Source organism: Sciurus vulgaris (assembly GCF_902686455.1).
Source record: "Sciurus vulgaris genome assembly, chromosome: 7".
NCBI lineage: Eukaryota > Metazoa > Chordata > Mammalia > Rodentia > Sciuridae > Sciurus > Sciurus vulgaris.
Genome location: NC_136467.1, coordinates 91111813 through 91134159, shown reverse-complemented (window position 1 = coordinate 91134159; position 22347 = coordinate 91111813). Strand labels below are relative to the sequence as shown.

Below are 22347 nucleotides of genomic sequence, written 5' to 3'. Positions count from 1 at the left end.
CAGTGCCACTGATTGCCCTCCTCTGCTCTCTGAAGCGCCTACTTCTCACCCAACAGAATCGTATTAAATGCAGTGTCTCACCATGGTAAGACCTCCAGGGCACTAAACAAAGGTAATTAGATATATTGCTGTCTTCATTAAGAAAGTCAATGCCTCTAATGAATGGGTAATAAATCCTGTGGGGAGACAAGGTGTCCAATTATTTGCATTCAACGAAATTGAATGTGATCAATAGATCACTGCTGAGAGATCATCTGATTGTTGGCTTAAAATTGGAGAGTTCAAAAACTTGAGGACAACTGCTATAAGACAATGCTTTCATCTTGCTTCATGTATACAAAGATGACCTAATAGGAACACAATTCACACTAAACCCTCTTTCTAGAAATCTGCAATATTTATCAATGAATACAGAATATGTAAATCAACAAAAAATGTTCCATCCATGTCACTAAGAAGACAATTTCCAATATATGTAGCTTTTGCTTAATGGTTAATATCCAACTTCATAACATTTATGTTGTTTTAATTAATTGTTTACCACTACTGACTATAAATGTTCAGTTAGTCCCAAAGTGTTTTTAAGACAAAGGCTGGTGGTACTTATATTTTCTAAAAGTCCTGTGGCTCTCTGAATTCTTTGTCATTGCAGATATAAGTGATAGAAGAATCAATAAATGATCTTGCACCCACCTCAAAATATTAAGCTAAAATAAAATTCTGAGGGGAAAAAAAAACAGAGAAAAGAGCAACATAAAATTTCCAGATTAGGGGTTGGGGGTGTAGCTCACTGATAGAGCACTTGCCTTGTATGCCCAAGGTCCTGGGTTCAATCAACAGCACTTCAAAGAAAAAAAAAATACAAATGCTATTGAAAAGTATGTTTATTAAATGAATGATTATGGGTACCACACTGTTAACAGTAGTTATAATATCTATTGGATATATGTGGGTTTCATTTGCAAATATCAATATTTATAATATACCGGAAATCATGCTTTGCAAATATTTTAAATGATTTTTCAAATTTAGATGTCAGTTTGAAAATATACCAGAATGTATAAAACTATCTTTTTACAAAATTCTGTTAGGAATTATGCAAACAGAAAATATTAGGACCACTGCATCATACCCCTGGTTATGGTTCAGTTTTTGCCTGAAATGGACTTAAGGGTGCAGGGTCTGTGAAGAAAGCAATGAAAGTCACAGTATTCACAGGTAAGGGTCACCAGGAGACACTGTGGACACACCCCCCACACACCGGTACACACATCCTGCACATTCCAACTGTTACATCTTCCCTGTAGCAGGAAGTAAGCTTTAAAATGTATATTTATGAAACTTTAAGCAGTGTTTGGAAAAAGGAACAAGCTTATTGGAACATCTGGTAAGCTCCAGTCAGCAGAAGGTCAGTGAGGGGCTCAGTGTCTCGGCTAAAGCTGGGATGGGAAGATGCTCAAGGCAAAGCTAAAGGAATTCTTCCCACCTCAGGAAAAGGTCTTAAACATAGAAAAACTGCTTCCAATCAGGTGCTTAAAAAATCTCATTTCTCTCTAATAAGCTGCTCTCAGCTTGGTAATATACCATCTCTTAATTATTTCTGGCACAAATGAATGCATCAATTTATTATGTAGTAAGTATGCCCTGGGTCCACGCTAGGTTCTGGGACTACCCTGTAACTAAAGCCACACCCAGGACCTTCGTGAAGTTCAGCATCCTGCCTGGAGCTTACCAGCAAGCCAGCTTCCTAGCCTCTACATAGTTGTGGTCAGTCTTAGAACTCAAAACCCACAGAACACCCTGCACCTCCTCTCAACTCCAAATGTCTGCTTCACTCTCACATTTCACTTTTTCCCAAGATCCTTTGGAAAAGCCCTAGTTAACTCTAATCACTCTAGTCAATACCCAATGGTGTAAGTAGATACCCAGTTGAGGCAGGTCCACGTGGGGTAGAGTCAAGTAACTCTACGTCCTCCTCTCACCAGGCCTCCAGAAACATGCCCAGACGACAGGAGAAGAGTGTCTAGAGCCCACTAGGCAACTGAGACAGTGCAGTTACTGTACACCCCTCAACTGCTGCAGTCACCCACAGGAGAGAGAACAGTGGAGGACAAGGACTGATATTTATAGTCTGCCCATAGTCAAGTACTCAAAGTAATCACATGAGACAACCCTAGCAAATGTAATTCAACTACTAGGAGGTGAAGCTGAATTTGAACTAGGAGCTGCCTACTCCTATGTTCCTTTCTGAGCTCCCCACAGGTCCCCAACCTTTCATATGTTAAGAGGAAACACCCAACTGGCTCACAACTACCTGGATATACCTTCCCCCATTAATGGCTATTAACAGGGTTGCCTTGTTACTTATAAAAACATTCATTCACCCCTCCCCACCCCTCTTCTTTCAGCTTAAAAACTCTTTAAGAGTAGAGGCCAAATTTATTTTTATTTCATTTTATTTTTGTACTGGGGATTGAACCCAGAGATGCTCTACCACTGACATATATCTCTAGCCTTTTTATTTTTTGAGGCAAGTTCTCAGGTCTCACTAAAATTGCCCAGGCTGGACTTGAACTTGAGATCCTCCTGCCTCAGCCTTCCAGTCACTGGGATTATAGGTGTGTACCACCACACCTAGAAATCTTTAAGTTACTATTGAAAGGGCTCAATAAAATTTTAACACAGACTTCAAAACTATTATTTGAATAATATTCTCTTTTCAGGACTACTTTCTGGGATTAACTGTCTTCTGTAATAAATTCCTTCAGCTTCTAATTCTTCTAATTCACTTAATAAACATTTACTAAGTATACAAGGCAATGCTTTGGACACTAAAAATAAAGTAGCAAACAAAAGAAAATTCCCATCCTTGTACTCTAGTGGGAAAAACAATGAAAACACAGAGACTATTATTTAAGGTGATATTAGGTGCTATAAAGAATCTACCTATTGCTGGGTGTTGTAGTGCACATCTGTAATCCCAGCAGCTTGGGAGGCTGAGACTGGAGGATAGCAAGTTCGAAGTCTGTCTCAGCAACTTAGTGAGGCCCTAAGCAATTTACCAAGATCCTGTCTTAAAATTTAAAATATTAAAAAGGGCTGGGGATGTGGCTCAGTGTTTAAGCACCCCTGGGTTCAATCCCTGGTACTAAAAAACCAAAACCAAGCAAACAAACAAAAAAATCCTGTTGAAAAAGTTAAATAACAAAGATTTACTTAAAAAGTATTCTGAAAAACAAATGCAAAAATCAAAACAGAAAGTATGCCATTTATATTGCTATATACATTTTCAAATTCACAGATTTACATAAGGACATGGCAGCCTCCTGGAAGAAGAGTCAAATGTGCATGATTTAAGAACCCACCCAAATGAAGACTTATTTTCTTCATAGGTGGAGATAATCCCACTTTACTTGGAGGAGATGGAAACATGGCTGCCTGCTTCCCTCCGCCTGAGCCTCGCCTCATCCCAGTCTCTGGTCATCGAGGACATCTTTCAGGTCTCTGGATATTCCATATGCCCTATTTTCTCAGGTTCACAAATGTGGTTCCCTCTCCCTGGAGAGTTCTTTCCTCCCTGTCCCACTGCCCACTTGACTCAAATGTCACTTCTACAGCTCCTACCACTGCCAACTCCATATTTGTCTCAATAAACACTAAGGGTAGCATGTATATTAAGTCTAGACATGGAACCAGTGGGCTCTGGGATGCACTGTCCACGCTGCAGTACCTCCTGACTTAACTGAGTACAGTAGGTTTCCAATTAATGTGTCACAAGGGATAGAAGACAAACTGATTCATTATATTCAAATTTCTAAATGTGATAACATTTAAGCTCAGGCAGAATGACACCATTAATGCCAAGATGCAATTCTCCTAGATAACTGAAATCTCAGTTAATGGAGAATGGTCAGCATTTTGCATGCTCAGCTTTCATTAGAAAAATGAAGGTACAATATATAAATATAGCCATGCCTCACATAATGACATTTCATTAACAAGGAACCCCACAAGTGATGGTGGTCCCAAAAGATTATAACAGAGCTGAAGAATGCCCATCACCTAGCAACGTCCATCACAGTGTGGTAGCGCAATCCATTACTTGAGTGTCTGCGGTGATGCTGGTGTAATCAAACGTACTACATTGCCAGTTGTGTAAAAGTATAGTACATCCAATTATGTACTGTACATAGTAACTGATGATAGATGACTGTGTATTTACCATACCTTTTGTTATTTTAGAGTGTACTCTAAGTTTATTGTAACATGTTGTGCTTCAGAGCAGCAGAGTCACACCTCATGTTTGCCATGTCTTTTGATTACATCAGGAGGTCACCTTGAGCCATGCGCCTACCATCTAGGTTTGTGTGAATTCACTCCACGATTCTCCCATGATGGCAGTTGCCCAATAACAGAGTTCTTAGAACCTGTCCCCACAGGGACATGACGCATCTGCAGGCTGAGGGAACAGCAGTCTGGTTCTGTATGGTCTAATTCAGCATGGGACGGAAATTTTTAAATTCTTTCCAATGATGGAGGGGATTAAAAAACTATTGAGATTGTCATGGGAAGTTGATAAATCATTGCTTTAAACTCTGTGCAACCCTGGACAGTGAAACCTGCTCTTGGGAACCCTGCAGTGCGAGGGTGCCTGGGGAATGCCCATTTGCTAGTTGATTCCTGTTGATAGGAGAAAGTGTGTGCTTGTCATGGAACTCACTAGTTCAAAAAGCCTTGGTTTCAAATCACAACCACCTGGAGGTAGCGGAGGCGGGCATAACCTGCTAAGCCCCAAACAAGTTGTTTTTGCCATCTTCATCCTGTTTTCAAGAAGCTTGTCACAATGAAACTCTTTAATGTTCCTACCTATAAAAATAAAACGTGGGCTCTGTTCTTTGTTAGATCCAGTCTCCATCAGAACTGGTCTCCATTGGAGTCCACTGTTTCACTTATTTCAGCGTCTTTATTTCTTAAATTTCTCATACCTTAATATTTCTAATCTGATTCACCACCTTAGTTCAGGGAAACCGAGTAAATATCATATGGGTTGTGACAGAGGTTTTAATTATTTTGGGAAAGGATCAAATAACTGGATGTTTGGTGGAGAACATGACAGCCCCCTTCAGCACAGCTGTCTCTAAGGTTTTGTTTGTTTGGTTTTTGGTTTATAGCATGCGAGACTCAACCAATGATTTATTCATTTTTGTAACCCAGGAAAATTCCTAATCCAAGAAGAAATCAGACAAGAAAATTAACAAATCTCTTACCAACATGGGAACAGTGAGGTGACCTTGGCCGGGTGGCAGCCAAAATAAATGAGCACACTGTGTGGGGAAGCGAGGTTCCCACAGTTGCTTCTATGTTCCCCCAGGAGGTGCTGCCTCAGCCTCAGGGGACTGACCATTAGATGCCACATCAGCTTCTGCTCAGACTGGTTCAGGCCCCCAGCAACCATCCTCGTCTCAGAGGTAAGCCACTGTGCCCTTTGAAACGATTCAATATATTCCCACTCTCCATTCTACCCTGAAAAGTTTCTTCCATTCAATGCCGTTTCCTCTACAAGGGCAGATGCCTAGTAGAGTTATTGACATCTACTTATCAACTGAGGAAAAAATTTAACATTTATCTCTTGCAGAAATCAGTTTCTACCTTTCCATGAGGAAACAGTTTTAGGAATTTTATCTACCTACTTGGCAATTTTCACTTGGCTTGACAATACAATCTAAAAATCAAAGAGTCAATAAGTTAGAGACAGTGAACAAGGAAACAAAATTTTCCTAGGATCAAATGATACTGGGTGGGGTACAGGTGGTGGTGGGGTTGAGAAAATATTGGTGAAAGGATATGAAATTTCATTTAGTCAAGAAGAATAAATTCAGGGGATCTACTATACAACATACTGTATAATTGAAAATTGCTATGTGTATTTAAAATATTCTCACTGCAAAAAAAATTAAGTATGCGGAGTAACAAATGTATACATATACCAAAACATCATATTGCACACCACAAATGTATACAATTTTTGTCAATTTAAAATAATTAATAGTAAGAGAAAAAATGAGGCTGGGGGTGTAGTTCAGTGGGAGTGCATCTGCCTAGCATGGGTGAGGCCCTGGATTTAATCCCCAGCACCACCGAAAATAAATAAATTAATTAATGCATACATAGTAAAGTCAAGAGAAAATTGAGTTAACGATATAAGCCAAGAAGAAAGACCTGGGTTCCCTCAATTGACCTGATTTCTAAAAAGGAACCTCCAAACTGCTTGCCCCACGCTGCCCACTTCCAGCTGGAAGAAGTCAGATCGGTCATCCCTACAGCAGTGAAGGAGTTCCTAGTATTAGAGGGGTAAATGAAGTCAGAATTGGGGACAGGCAGTTAATGCAGAAATAGGGGATCAATCAAATCGAGAAAATGAAGTCCATGAAAATCATCTGCCTTTGGAAGCCTGGGAGGAGAATGAACTTTTTACATCTCACCTGCAAAACCAACCCCAGTCACCTAGGCAGGAAGGAGAGAGAAGGCTTCAAAAAGAACTGGAGAGCAAGATTTTTTTTTATTTTTATTTAAAATGAAATGGGGGAATGTAAGATATAAAGCCACCTTTCTCTCCCGTGACAGGAATTTCCCACCTCCCAACGACCTGTCAATCTGCGTTTCTCCGCCTCTGCAGTTACAGGAATTCCCAGCCTCTCCCCCACCTGTCAATCTGCGTTCTCCCCGCCTAAAATTCCGGCTTACGATGCTGTGATCTTCCTGCCTCCCGACTTACGTCCTAAATATGTCATTGGTCCATCAGTCAGTCTGTAAGAATTCTCCTCTGCGATTGGTTCCTCTCAGCCCATGAAATTCCTATGTCTGAGAGAAACCTTGTGCCATCTTTCTCCTTTTCTTTTTCCCCTTCCCCCGTGCAGACGTGAATTCGTCTGCGCAAAATAAAGGGTTCCTTGTGTGGAAAAAAAAAAAAAAAAAAAGACAGACCTGGGTTCAAGTATGACAGAAGACAGCAACAATACCAGAAGACTCCTGCTAACCAAATGTTGTACATATTACAGTGGCAGGTTTCCTCTGTGCATGTCAAACACAGTACCTCAGGACAGTCAGAAAAGTGGGTTCTGGAATCAGGGCACTTGGGTTCAAACTCTGTCTCGGATACATAACAGACACACTACCTTTTCTAGTAATTTCCTGGAACTTCAGTTAAAAATAGGGATACCAATTTATCAATCAGTGGTAAGCACTATTCCACAGTCAGCTTGCATTTGTTTAAACCTCATGTATTCAGAAAAGTGCTCATACCCTGCGCTCAGACCCAAGGCCAGCATTAGTGTGAGGGGCTCAAAAGGGACAGGATAAACACCTATCTAAGTGGGTGTTGTGAGCCTAATATATATAAAACACAAGGGTGGTTTCTCCCCATAGTAACTGCTCAATTGATGTTAGCTGTAATTGGCTTATATCTACAGTAGAGGGTATTTTTGACATTTATTTAAAATCATATGCAAGAATTACCTGGCATTAATAAATACATGAATTACTATAGTTTTACTTCTGCAAATTGGAAATCTATTTTAAACCAACCTACTTACCTATGAACTGGTATAACAATTTTACCTATGTTTGGGGGGAGAATTTGAGAACCACACAAAACTTAAATTTCGTGCTTCAGTAGCACTGTGAAGCAAATGTACAATAGTGTGCTATCTTAATAGACTGAACAAACATTCCACCACAGTCCAAAAGGTCTTAGACATATCTGAACATTATTGAATTCTGTGGGGAAAAAAAAAACCAAAACACTACTTGAATATCACCTGGAATAGTTTATAAATAAGACCGTTGACTTTGGTTCTTCTATTTTGCTTTTGCAGCATGCCTTAAAAGCAATTACTATTCCATTACTGTTCACACAAGAGAAAATTTACCAGCTTGTAATTTAGAAGCAAGTGGAGTAGACAGAAGAAAATGGAGCCACCGCCACAGCTTCCAAGAAGCCACAACAGCAGCCTAAACATTTAAGAGACACAACATCCATCACACCAAATAATAATCTGGACATGTCTTCATGTCTATTCATGAGAGAATAATCAGTGAAAAGTAGGTTGAGGGAAGAATGATGGAAAAAGACAACAGGAAGAGGCAGAATGGAGAATGTCTTTTAAATCCAAATTGTTATTTCTGGCCCATTAAAATATCAAAATCCAAATGAAAACTGCTGGTCTCCAAAGAAAACTATCAAAAATGAACCATAATTCAAGCAATATACATCCAGAGAGAGCAAAGAAAATCTATAGATGTAATATTTATAACCTAAGAAAATTGGGTGTAGTTTTATATACACAGTTTTACAAAACTCTCCTATTCCAGACCCATGGCATGACTGTTAATATGCTTTGAGAGACGAAGAAATAAAATGGAATGGGTACATTTGAGTTCATCTTTTAGGTTAACCTAAGACAATCTTCCAGGTTTCTTCACTTTAACAAGACAATGACTGGGGCTGGGGGTTGTGGCTCAGGGGTAGAGCACTTGCCTAGCATGTGTGAGACACTGGGTTTGATTCTCAGCACTACATACAAATAAATAAAATAAAAGGTCTATCAACATCTAAAAAATATTTTTTTAAAGATAATTACCCTAAGCTAAGTAACTGTATCAAGGGTAACTATCAACTCTTTCAGGAAATAGTTACCATTTTAGGAAGTGTCAAGCATTGCAAACTCTAATATCCTTTGGATTATGGCTCTAGCAAGCAGCATGCAAGAGGGGGAAAACAAATACTTCAGAAAAGAAGACAGAATTAAACCTCAACTCCCTCATCTGCCTAGCATACAAACCACATAACAGCACCCAACAAGAAATCTAAACAAGGGGCTTCTTTAGTTCACTGCTTTCCAGATACATCTTCAAGATGCAGTCTCATTAACTTGGCTTGTTTTCCAGTCTCATCTCATTAAAGATAAATTTTTTCTTTGCTTGGAAAGTGCTTTTTAACCTTTCCATTGATTTCCAAAGGTGAAACTGACTTCACCTGAAAAGCATCCACTTTAAACTTAGGAAAGCTTTGAAGGTTTTCCAGTGGAGAACAGAAATCTGATCAATACTGTTATTGAAAATATGACCAGCTAAAGTCACATTTATTTGTTGTTGTGGCTTTTATTAAAGCAGCTTAAATCCTTTACAAATAAGCTTTTCCAGAGAGCTAGATCAATAGGATGCACAGGCAGGCCGGATTACCAGTGATCCCTAGTGCAAAACCCTATCAATGCCACAGGAAGGACCAGAGTTAGTTGAGATATTTGAAATCTGAAAAAACCCTACCACCTCCTTCTCCAATGGACAGTTTTTGTGGCTACAACTCACACTTGACTTCATTTGCAAATAGATTTGGCTGTTAACATAGGATAGTTCAATGCAAATATTTCTTTCCTGGCAGCAGAGCTTGGTTGAAAAGGGAGGCTGAAAATTAGCTTCATGGGAGAAAAAAAGCACTATTCCAGTTACTAGGGAGGAATAATTGAACACAGATTGCCTGTTGCGTCTTTAATTTAATTTGGAGACCTTTCATCCTTTACTTTCCTTCATTTGCAGCCAATCCTTAGTGAGTTAATTTGTACCTGGTTCATTTTCCTCCTTTTATCTTATCTGTTCTAACATCAACCATGGAAATGAGAAGCACTATGAATAAAAGATGAAGCCTGACTTGGGACATTCTTTCCTTCCTGTGAATTACTTAAAAACTAATCTGTGTGTGTATGCACAATAAAAAGGACTGAGATATATGCCTCAGTCCTAAAGCATCCCTGATCAGCATCTTTCCCTTCCCCAAGGAGCTGCAGTTATCAAAGGTTTTATCTGGTCCTATCTTTTCTATGAGAAAATAGTGTTTATACTATAGTACACATAGAATCACTATTTCAGATGGGTGCATGGTAGACCATTCCATTAATGAAACAGTTTAAAGAAAAAACAAAACAAAAAAAAAAACCCTTCAGATTCTGGAAAATGCATGAGACTAAGGGTGCATACATTCTACTACTCAAGTTCAATGGTGCTTGCATGCAAGGGAAAAAGTTGTAACAAGGAAACTATATGTTCAACATGTATTTACAACAGAGACATAATATGTCCAAAAACATTACAGCTTGGGGAAAGGGAGTTGGAAGTCATGGTCCAGAAAGGTACCGTAAGTTATAAAATTACTGTCTGGGCAAAAATTTCCAGAAGATATAGAACTTAAATTCTTATATGTTTCTAATATTTTTCATGCATATTATACTTATTGTTTTGTTATGTATAGTTGGCAACTCTTCATAAATAGTTGCACATGTTAAGGTACGTTTATTTTATTATCCCATTACTTCCAATTGTACAAAATTTTAGTGTCTTAAAAGTTTTTCATGACTTTTCTTTATAATTTCCTCTTTGCCAAAACTAACTTTTCTTTCTACCCTTTTTTTTTTTTTTTTCTTTTATCCCCTCATGGAGTGATGGAAAAATCCTACTGGATTTTTCTCCTGCATAATATGCCCCACCAACAAGCCTTCCTTTCAGCATGGTGAGCATCAAAGGAAGACTGTTTCAAATGTTTCACTGCCTGGTATGTGCCAACTTTTCCACTCATTCAACACCTCGTGCCAACAGACTAAAAGTTGGGATAAATGCAATCATTTCCCCTTCACAAACTAGCTCCTCAAATGTTAATAGTGATGGGCATTATTTTGCTTAAGACCACTCTTCTTTTGGGGCAAAGAGCACAGAAACAGCCAACTTAAAATAAGAACCTAACTTTAAAGCCATCAAATCATCTTTCTAATCAAGGATATAATAAAGACTATACATTCCCAAGCTTATTTTTCTGGAGCAACAATGGAAAACAAGCCATGCAGTGAAAAGATGTCAACAATGGAGAACAATTACTGCTCCTTTTATTTATGAAGGTGAGGATAAACAGAAATGAAGGCAGCAATTAAGAAATGGATTTTTGAAAGCCACATAATAACTAAGTGGCAGGTACAGAGTAACTCTGTCCAGAAGTTAAAGCAAAATAGAGATTAGGATGAAAATGGGGCGGGGCAGTTAGAGTATTAAATTACTAGACATACAGGTTATTTTATCAATTCAGTATTTCTCACACAGTAGTCTCCTCTCACAGGGAGGGGGTGTTGGGGGAGTAGATGTTAAGGAATTTCAGCTGGAGGAAGGTAACAGTCCCACAGGACATCAAAGAAATCAAGATTTTGTTCAGCTGTAACTGTGTACTGGGAAGAAGAAAACTGATAAAGCGACGCAACTCAATCTCCTTTGCAGACTACACACAAGTCCACCACAAAATACCAGCCTTAAACATCACTTGTTTGAACTCTATGCCTGTTGCTTATACATGCTTGTGACCTTCCAAGGAGTATGTATACCTTCTCAGCAGTAGGGGAGCCCAGCTGCCCTCAAACCCAAAGAGCGCCTGGAAGCAATGGCCCAGTGCAAAGGGGGCCTGTACAATTCTCCAAGCCAGAGGCCTTAAAGAAAGGTCGGTCGTGAAAAGGGCGTCAGTCAGGCCAGTTGATGTCTTGGGCTGCAAAAAGATATAACTGCAGGGTAGAACAATCTCAACTCATTTGCCAGAGAGGACTTCCTAGAAAAGGGGTTCATATCATAGGCAGAACAAGACTTGTGGAATATGAGGAATAGATGGAGGAAGAACCCTCACAGAAGTCAGTGTTTCACTAACAACCATTTCTGTACCTGGGAACTGTATGAGACAAATTTGCTTCTACACTGACTTTCGAATTACCATCTCCACTTTCCTACGTATGTGACTGATTCAGCTTTACACCTGTATGCTTTGAAAAACCTTGGAATACGCCAAGCCTACCTCCTGGTATGGGCTCCATCCTCAAGCTGGCCAGAGCCAGGACCCTGCAAATTACCTGTGCTGTTTCCGTGGCCCAGTCTTGGGACAACAAAGCCCCAGGGCAGACTTTGTCCCTCTGGGCCACAAGGTCCTTTCACCCCCTACCCCAAAGTCAGCGATGGCTGCGAACTGCTGGCGTGGAGCTGCTCCACGCTGAGTTCCCAATGCGCGCACGCAGAATTGAGAACTCAAAAGTGCAGCCAAAGAGTGAGGGGAAGCAAAACATCAGCCCAGCCGGACCCAGTCCCCTCCCGCCCTTGCCCTCCAGTGTGGCAGGCCGGCCACTACCTCCTGGAAGAGCTCCAGACTGTAGGTGTTGTCGTCGTCGGCGAAGAAGAGCACACCCGGCTGCGCGCGCTGGTGTTGGTGCCTCTGGCGCAGCCAGGCTAGGCCCGCGTTGCGCTGCTCGGTGGCGCGCGGCAACCCTGGCCGTTTATAGCGCCGCGGCGTGGGCACATGCAGGTGCGTGTTGGGCAGCCCGGCCCGCGCCAGGAAGCGGCTCACCAGTTCGCTGCGCGCCGCCGCGTCCTCCACCAGGATCCAGTGCAGCTGCGCCACCTGGCGGAACGTGTTGGCCAGGCGAGTCAGCTCGGCTTTTTGCACCGGGCGGCTGTAGGTGGGCGTGATAGCATAGATGGTGGGCAGCAACGGCTGCGGCTGTGGCTGTGGCCGAGACTCGTTGCGCTTCTCCGCGACGCGTCCGGAGCTCCCCCTACGGAGCGGGAGTCGGACGCCCCCGCGGCCCACTGGGTAGGGAGAGAAGTAGGGGCGCGGAGTGAGCGGGGGCGCAGGCCTGCGCGTGTCCACGTCGAGCATGATGATGACAATTAGGATCCAGGGCAGGAGGATGAAGAAGCGACTGAACAGCACGGACTTCATGGTGCGCACTTTCCGGTTCTCTCCGACGCCCCAGAGGGGGACAAGCCGGCGGACCCCAGTGCTCAGCTTGGACGGCGACTGGCGCCAGCACTCAGGGAAATACAACCCGCGCGCTTTCCATCCGGCCAGGGGCGCTGCCGGGACCGAGAGCCAAGGGGCTCCCCACCTGGGCGTGGGGGATCCGCGCAGGTGCGGGGGAAGCTAGCACTACAAGAGCTGCGGGCGGGCAGGGGCTGTCCCTTCACTCTGGATGAGTCGCCGGGAAGCGGTACTCGGTCCAGCCGCGCGCTGCTGCCCCGAGTTGTGCCTAGTGAGGGAAGGCGGTGATCCCCACTGTGCTCTTTCCGAAGAGTGGAAGCCTGGAGCCGGCACCCGGTCGCCTCGCTACTGTAGTCCCACGGCGCTGCGGGCAAAAGGGCTCCAGCTGTGGGCTTCGGATACGCTCTCCGGGACCCCTTCGAGGGCGGGCGGCAGGTGCAGGGGGATTTTCTTCCTCAGGTTGCGGGCCGGGGCGGCTGGAACCCCGAGGAGACACCTGGAGTGTAGTGCCCCCAGCTCTGTTCCCGCGCCGCAGCTGTCCCTTGCTCTTTTCTTCTCAGAACCTCTCCAGGCTCCGGCAGCAAGATCCCAAAGCAAGGAAAGAAAGAAAAAGCGAGGGGGCGGGGGCGCTGCAGACTCCGGCGTCCTCCCAGTCCTCTTGTGGGAAGACAGCAGCGCTGCTACTGGCGGAGAGGGGCTGCGAGAGGGAAGTGGGGAGGGGTCCTTCGGCTCTCTGCCGGGTCTGATGCGGACGACCCCGAGAGCTAGCTAGGGAGGCGGCGGCTACACGGCCAAAAGGGGAGCAGGAGGAGGGTCTCCGCGGGGCTGCACGACCTCTCAGGGAGCGGGTGATGCTGGTTCTCTGATCTCCGCTCGCTCTCAGCTTTCTGAAATACTGCAAGGTCTTTGGAGATCAGCGGGAAAATCCATTCACGTGCGGAAAACTCGGGAGACCTAGGCCGGGGAATAAGAGTAGGAGAAAGGCGGGAGAGAACAAGCGGATCTCTTTCCCGGCCCCACTGCTGCAGGATTAGTGTGCGGAACGGTGGGTGGAGGGGGGGAAACCGCTTTCACCGAAAAGGCTGAAATCGGTAGAAGCCCCCGGAGCTGGAGGGGTGCCGCACATAGGTGTTCGGTATGTGCGGTAGTCCATAAGAACAATCAATCCGAAAGGTTTTTTGACCGCAGTTGGATCTTTGAGGATTGGTGGTGGTGGGCGGGGTGAGGGGAGGAAGATTCATAAAACTCCTGCTGAGTAGGTTTAACTAATTGTTCCCCAATAATTTGGAGCCATAGCCCCAAACAGTTCGCTGTCACCGGAATATTTACGATTGACCCTCCCAATAATTCTTTCAAGAAGGCCTGGGAAGTAGAATAACCTTCATTTTCTGGATGAGGGAGCTCAGGCCCGGGAATTAAAGGAATTCCTTCGAGGTTAGTCACAAATAACCAAGTGGAAATAGAACGTGGGTCTCCTGATTACAGCCCATGGCTTCCTCACTGCCGGGCCTCTTGACACAGCCTGGCCCTGGGCGGCGGGGGGTGGCCTTCCTAGATATAAACACTGTGCCATCAATATCTGAGCGTACGGTGACATGTAGATCCATGGCAGTGTCCGGAAGACACCGAGCAAACCGCTGGCGCTTGCTTGGACTTTTTCTATCTAGCGGACCTGCTACCTGAATCCCTCCCCGGCTGGCTGTAACGTACGCGGAAGAAAGAAAAGGGCCATGCTTCTAGGCACGTCCCAGGGAGGTGCTTGCAAAGCAGCAGGAAAGCTCCCCCATTCCGGCTCTGCCCCAGATAAATAATTTCTGAACCCATCTTCCCTCGGTTATCTGCCTTTCTCTGGTTCACAAATAAATCCTTCCAACTGCGCATTCTCAGGGCGCTAAGCAGAGCTCTGAGGCAGTTGACTCCCTGTTGCCTTTCTGCCGCTTTTCTACCATTGCCTCTCCTGCGGGTTATCAGGCGTTGCGCATCTGACACCTGAGAGTGAAATCTCAGACTAACACTTCCCGCCCCTAACACGCAGGGTTAGTCTTCTGTCCCAACTTCCCTACTCTCCCACGACTAAGTTTTTCTGCAGATTAGTACATCCTAAACATCGGAAACAAGGACTGTATTTGATTCCTACTCATATTCTGGAATAGCCTAAAGCATCTCTGAATGTAATGCAAACTCAGGGGAAAAAACGTGTCCTGGTCTGGCTTTGGTGTGCCAGCGTCTTAGGGGGAGGAAGGGCGGAGGAAAGACAGTACCAGCTTTCTGTAAACGCTGGGAGGTAGGACAGAGGTCAGACCAACTCCCTTTTCCCCAAAGGTTCCTGAAATCTCCTTTCTGTTGGAGTTTTAAAACTTGGTTGAAGAGAAATGCCTGTATTAGCTGGAGTGAAGCTCAAGTGGTTACTGAATTGTATAAAAACACATCACTAACCTTTGGTAGTGGGAATCTCAATCCCATTACCATGAAACCTATTTCCTAATTGTGTGTTCTCCAGGATCCAGAGGCAAAGCACTTTGAAAACCACACAAATTTGGAATTTAAGATTTTAGCTAGTGCAAAATATTCACTGATGTCATGCAACACAACACTTAACCAGTGCACTCATCAGGGACTATGGTTCCTTTTATCCTATTATCTTTAGTCAACATTTGAATCCAGGTTTGCTTCATTCATTCTTTGCTGGAAGACATCAAGGTATATGGAATCAGATAGACCTGGATTTGATTCTCAGTTGAGTCCTTTCTACTTATGTAACTCTGAAAAGTGAATGAAACTCTCAAATCTTCCATCTCCTCATCTGGAAAATGGGGGCAATAATACATACTCCGTGGGAATCGTGTAAGGATAGTTGGAATAAGTTAGGTAAAATATTTTCCAGAAGAGCTGGCATTACACAGAGGCAGTCATTAAATACAGGTAACACTTCCTCAAAGAATATCTTAACCCAGGGGCTCTCCAATAATCAAAATTAACACATGACTATAAAATGAAATATAGCTTGGTACAGCGGTACAGGCCTGTAATGGCAAATACTTGGGAGGCTGATGCAGGAGGATTGCAAGTTTGAGGCTAGCCTTGGCAAGTTAGCATGACCCTGTCTCAAAGTAATAAAGGGCTGGGGGTGTAGCTCAATGGTAGAGCACTGCTGGGTTCAATCACTAGTACTGAATAAAAACAAAACAAAAAAACTAAACAAGACCAGCAATGCCTTTAGATAGTGTATACACCTGTTAGTGGGTTGTTAGTCTTCCCAAGTCGGTGTAGGAGAATAAGAAAGTAGAAATCAACTTACTCCAAATACAGGGTATGCAATAAAGATGACATGATTCTAAGTGATATTTATTTCAAATGATTGAATATGCCATATTGTTTTACATTCAATGACTCAAACTGTGGCCCCAAATCCTCTATGATCAAATTGGAGTAAAGATATAAAGATACAAAAAGTATTACTAAGGATACTCATTTGAAGCATGAAACCAGGGTAAAACAATTCTAAAGGCAAAATTTTATTATACTTCAAAATATGTAGTGATTGTATTAGGTGCTGGAGTGGAAACAAATTGTTTAAAATGGTAACTTAAATAAAGTGTCAATTTTATAAGCATAATCACTGGGTAACTATAGTACTTTTCCACATAGTTTATGATATTCTTCCATAAAACAATTTAAATTTGATCTGTGGCTGATAATGAAGGTTGGTGGAAGTCACTAGAGTAATTAAAATAATTATCTAACTTCAGAGCTTCTGCACATCCTCTCACTGTTTATTTTCATTTAATCTCTGTAATTATTTGCGTAACAAAGTGAGCATTACTTCGTTCGCACTAATGAAGCCTTAGATTGCTGGCATCAGCCATTGCATTTCACTATTCGGTTGTTGTTCTCAAATAAACAAAGGTATAAAAAAAATCCCATCTGGGGAGTTGATGAAAAACATGTATAATTACTAAACATTTACATGTTGCCTTCATGAGTAATATGCAACTGTAACTTCTGTGGAAAAAGATTGCAGTGTGTTTCCTGCACTGTATTGAAGTGATCCCATTTGACATTTGAGCCTGGGGTTTTGCTAGTGTGACTAAATCATCTTTCAAGTGAGCATTGGGAACATCCTTGGCATTCTTGGTCAAGCAGGAAAGAGATCAAGAAAAAAATATCTACACACAATTAAGTATGTGCAAATATTGCTATGATAATGTGATTATGCAAATGAGGTCATGATGAGGATCAGAACTAATTCATATTCAAGTAATAATGTAACATGAAAATATTGATAATACTCACATGCATGTGAACATAAATACATTCTGTCAAAATATCAGATGCAATTATACGAAAGAATGATGTCAAATAATTCTTATAGCCCCACATTCTAGAGATGCATGACAATTCCATTGATAACTGTCAGAAAAATGACATCCAAACCACAAATTAAATGGCTCATTTGCTTCATTTTCATACATCTGAACCCACTACAAACATCACTTTTGACCTAGAAGTGTTCTAAACTGGAATCCTTCTTCAAATTTTAGACATTTGTAGCTGTTAAGTGAAAAATGTGAATGTTAGAGGTAGTTTGTTTAGAAAATCACATTTTTATAAGGATGGTTTGGGCCAAGGTTATTAAGAAACTAGTTTTCTAGAAAAGCACAAATGGGTAATTTGTTCTAATAATTTTGTCAAAAAATAATCCAGTCAGTTTGAAAATCAGCTAAGGCTATAACATGTCAGTGTTCCTCCTTTTCCTTTTACTAATCAATTGGGATGCTCAAAACCTTAATAAAACATGCATAAAGGAGTATTGGCATTCTTTTCTTCCTCCTCATGATAAAAATTGACATATACATTCAAATAGTAATTTGTTAGAGATAGAATTTCCTGTAAAACTACATAGCCTACATTTCACAATTGTTATGAGAATCAAAAGTAATAATGTGGATGAAAGTATTTTAAATAATGTAAAGTGGTTTATATAGGTAAAATACAGGAAGGGAATGAAACAAACCACGAGTTGATAATTTCTTTTTCTTTCTTTTTTTTTTTTTTTCCTCAGTACTAGGGCTTGAACCCAAGGGTGCTCTGCCTCTGAGCTATACCCTCAGTCCTTTTTTATTTTTTTCTTTGAGACAGGGTCTCACCAAGATGTCAAGGCTGGCCTCAAATTTGACAATTCTCTTGCCTCAGCCTCCCAAGGAATTGGGAGTACAGGCATGTGTCATGATTCTCGGCTAGTTGAAAATTGTTGAAACTACAGAACAAAAACTGGTTTCTTACATTATTAGGCTTATTTTTGCATGTTTCAAATTTTTTATAATAAAAAGTTAAAATATATAAATAGATTATTATGTACTATAGAATTCACTTACCAAGATAATCTTACTGCCCTTATTTTAAAAACAACTTCAAGTGATTTGAGCAAAATATTAGTATTATAGGCTGAAACACATCCCTCCAAAATTTATGTTAAAGTCCTAACCTCTAGTGTCTCAGAATATGTCTTTACTTGGAAATCAGGCCATTGCAGATGTAGTTAAGATTGCATTTGAGTAGAGTGGACCTCAAATCCAATGACTAATGTCCTTATAGAAAATATAAGTTTGAACACAGAGGCACACATATAGGAAGAACGCCACGTGAAAACTACAGTTATGCTGCCACAAGTCAAGGAATGAAAAAGATTTCTGATAAAGTACCAGAATCCAGGGGACAGGCACTTCCATAGTGCCTTTGTCATAAGGGTGGCACTGCTGACACACCTTTGTCTCAGACTTCTAGCCTCCAGGGACTGTGTTATGAGATAACAAATTTATTTTTCTTTCTTTCTTTCTTTCTTTTTTTTGGTTCTGGAGATTGAACCCAGGGGCACTTAACCACGGAGCCACATCCCCAGACCATTTTCTTTTTTCTTTTGAGACAAGGTATCATTGAGGCTGGCTGTGAACTTGGGATTCTCCTGCCTCACCTCAGCCTCCTGAGCTGCTGGGTAACAGGTGTGTGCCACTGCACCTGGCTCAAACTCCTGTTTTATGCCACCTCATTTGAAATATTTTGTTACAGAAGCCTTAGAAAATTAGTATAGGTAGAAGTGGTGATGATCATTAAATTACAATCTGATAGATAATAAGATGTAGGAAACAAACAGGGGTGTGTGTGTGTGTGTGTGTGTGAAAATGAAGGAATAGGTGAAGAGCACTAAGTAGAGACCGCATCAGCTCCCTAAATAGTCCAAAGCAAAATATTAATGGGTAGAATTTAAAATCAAGACTCTCCAGTGTGATTGGTGGTAAGTGGTATTTTAAGATCTAGGCAGGCAAGAGGCTGGATGGAAAGGGATGCAGAGAAGGCTAGTAATTGAACATTGTCTTCCATGATGAGATAACCTTCCGTGCCCCAGTATATCCTCCATAAATACTAGCTGAATTATGTAACTGCACCACATGGCTCTCAAAGCCAATGTGGTTCCAGCTGGGGCTTTCTCCAGCTATGCCAACAGAAAGAAGGTGCTGACCACAGTGGACCATACTGGTAGCCATGACTCATCTGTCTCTGCAGTCAGACCAAAACTGCTATCACCATATTAAATAGAATTTATATTCACTCAACCAAATAAATAATTTTACTATCAGAAGAAGTTTAAAGTCAATATAGCTTTTCCTCACATTTATCTGATTCACTGAGAACGTGTCTTGATCAAGAATACAACCTTTAGGCTGGGGAGGTAGTTCAGTGGTAGGGCTCTTGCCTAGCATGTGTGAGGCCCAGTGTTAAATTCATAGCACTGCAAAAATATAATCTCTAAATTAACAATGTTTCTATATTAAGATTTTTCTGGTGGGGCAAATTTTAAAAAATAAACTTCTGCAAAGACAGGGTCTACCTCTTAAATTGTGTTTATTTAAATAATAAAATAAACTGTTTATTTTAATGAAGATGTTTCTTCTGGGTGTGGTCATGCAAACCTGTAATTTACTCAGGAGACTGAGGCAGGAGGATGGCAAGTTCCAGGCCAGTTTGGGGAATTTAGGAAGACCTTGTCTCAAAGAATTTAAAAAGGGATGGGGATGTAGCTTAGTGGTAGAGCACTGCCTAGCATGTACAGGACCCTGGGTTCAATCCTCAATACCAAGAAAAAAAAAAGTTTCTTTCTAAATGGTTGTTGATTTGGTGGGATGCCCTTTCTTAGATATTTCAAAGTTGAGGCCAAAAAATTGGGAGCAAATACTATGAATTTGTGAAATGGGTACTAGACAGAAGTGAAATAAAGTTCCAGTCACTGACTAGCTTGGGCCAGTATCATATATCAGGATCTCATTTTTTTCATATATAAAATGCACAAGTTTAGATGATCTCTTGCCAAAATCCACAGAAAATTTACTTTGATTTTTTTTTCCAATTCTGTTGCATTCAACTTTCAGTAGCAATATGATTCTTATTACGACCAGTTGCACATATGCTATAGACAGGTTTTAAAAAGGTCTCTAATATCTTCCTAAAGAAGAAAGTATTGCTGGGTATGGTGGTGCAGGCCTGTAAACCCGGCTCTTCCAAGGCTGAGGCAGGAAGTTGGCAAGTTCCAGGACAGCCTGAGCAATTTAGGAAGACCCTATTTAAAAATAAAAATTAAAAAAGGACTAGGGGTGTAACTCAATGGTAGAATCCCTGGGTTCAATCCCCAGTACCCCTCCCCCACACAAGATTTTTCCAATCTACTGTTTCAAAAGTAAATCTAAACTAGACAGTGGTGTATACCTGTAATCACAGCTACATAGGAAGCTAAAGGAGGACCACTAGTTCCAATCTCAAAATAAAAGGGCTGGGGTTGTAGCTCATTGGTATAGTGCTTGCCTTGCATGGGCTAGGCAGTAAGTTTGATCTTCAGCACTGCAAGAAATTTAAGAAAACATAAATCTAGTTCCTATGGGTAAACCCATGTTATATGAGCAATCCATTGCAAAATATAACAGTTAAAAGAACAGAACATGAACACAGTCAATGTTTTAAGTTCAATTTTCTCTAAGATAGTAATCCACTGTCTTGAATTTGTTTTTATTATTTTTATAACATTCATTTATAAGCCTGAATTTAGACAGTTGAAATGCCAACTTTGATTAGTTTCAGTTTTTTAAATGCCAAATTAAGTATGACTTGGCTTGGGTGTGGGTTTGGTGTCTAAGTGAAATATGAATTCCTACAAGTGAAGAGAGGATTGGATTCCTCATTCCTGTTCTCCTTGGTTTATAACCTCAGTTTAAGAATTTAGTCTGACTAAGTCATACAGACTTAGTCAGAAAAGGAGTTCAGTAAAGAAAGCTTGGTTCTAAAGCAGAAAAGGTATAAAGGGTGCAAAATCGAGTATATTATTTTTTAAGAAAAGTGCTTTGGAATTCTATTGAATTGAAAGCTATAAGTCAACGTGATCATCATTCCCAAACTATTGTCTTATTGCTAAGAGTCAACTGACCATGACGGAAGCCCCTGAATTCTAAATGAAGTTCATATTCTAATATAATCTCCAGCACATAGGTCGTCTCACAGTTCTCCTGCTGTCACTGTGTAGCATCTGGAAGCACTTGGTTACTTAGAAGGTGGTAGTAATAAAACATAGAAACCTAAGTTTGTGAACACTGTCTGCCCAACATAATTACTACAGTGTTTGGAAATTAACTGAGACCCAGACCAACCTCTTGAGTGGTGAAGTGGCATTTGGGAGAAGAGCTTGCCTTGGAATCAGGAGATGCCCCTGTCCACATGCTGGTCTGTTGCCTATCTAAGCTTCTTTCCTCACTTGTTAAATGAATATGATCATAGTTGCTATCTCTTGTTGCTCTTACAACTAAAATATCCCATAAAGAACTATAATGGGCTAGGTTCTGTTCGATGCACTAAACATGCTTTAATATAACAACACTACAAAGTAGGTAAGTGAAAACTTTTCTGAGTTCACATAACAAGAGTCAGAATGTGAATTCAATTCTCTCTCTCTCTTTTTCATTCCAAAGCCCACATTCTTTCTACTATAAATGTCTGCCACACTGTAAAGAGTTGAAAGGATAATTGATCTGTAAATGTAAGTCGTTTCATATTTAAACTCCTTGTGATTAGATGAACTAGTGGATATAAAACTCTCAGAACAATAATACAGTAAGTGTTCAGTAAGAATTGGTTGTTATTATTATTATCGTAGAAGGTACACTTATGGTGTCTGGGCATGCAGTAGATCAGTGAAAATTAGAATAGGATTGATTGCTTTCATTTTTTAGAAAAAGAGTAATCAAGTGGTTATTGTAAATGTAAAAGCACAAATTAGTGGTAAGGAGGCCTGGATTCGGGATCAGAAGATCAGGGTCACAGTTTTGGCCCCTCCCATTTTGTCACATAACAGTGAGAACTAGGATGGAGTGCGGAATGTTTCATGAGGATTAACTTCAATAATATGTGAGTGAAATTGTATTTGTAATAGGAACAGCACCATAAAAATGTTAGTCAATATTCAGAGAAGGTAATCG

General features: G+C 41.2%; 1 protein-coding gene across 1 annotated transcript in view; it reads right to left on the bottom strand.

The window, feature by feature from the left end:
• B3GAT2 (beta-1,3-glucuronyltransferase 2) overlaps window positions 1–13373 on the bottom strand; it is a 70367-nt gene extending 56994 nt beyond the window's left edge. The window contains exon 1 of the mRNA XM_079146546.1: window positions 12203–13373. Coding sequence (XP_079002672.1) covers window positions 12203–12793 — 591 coding nt within the window. The 5' untranslated portion in view covers window positions 12794–13373. The remainder of the gene's footprint in view (window positions 1–12202) is intronic.
• Window positions 13374–22347: the final 8974 nt, after the last annotated feature.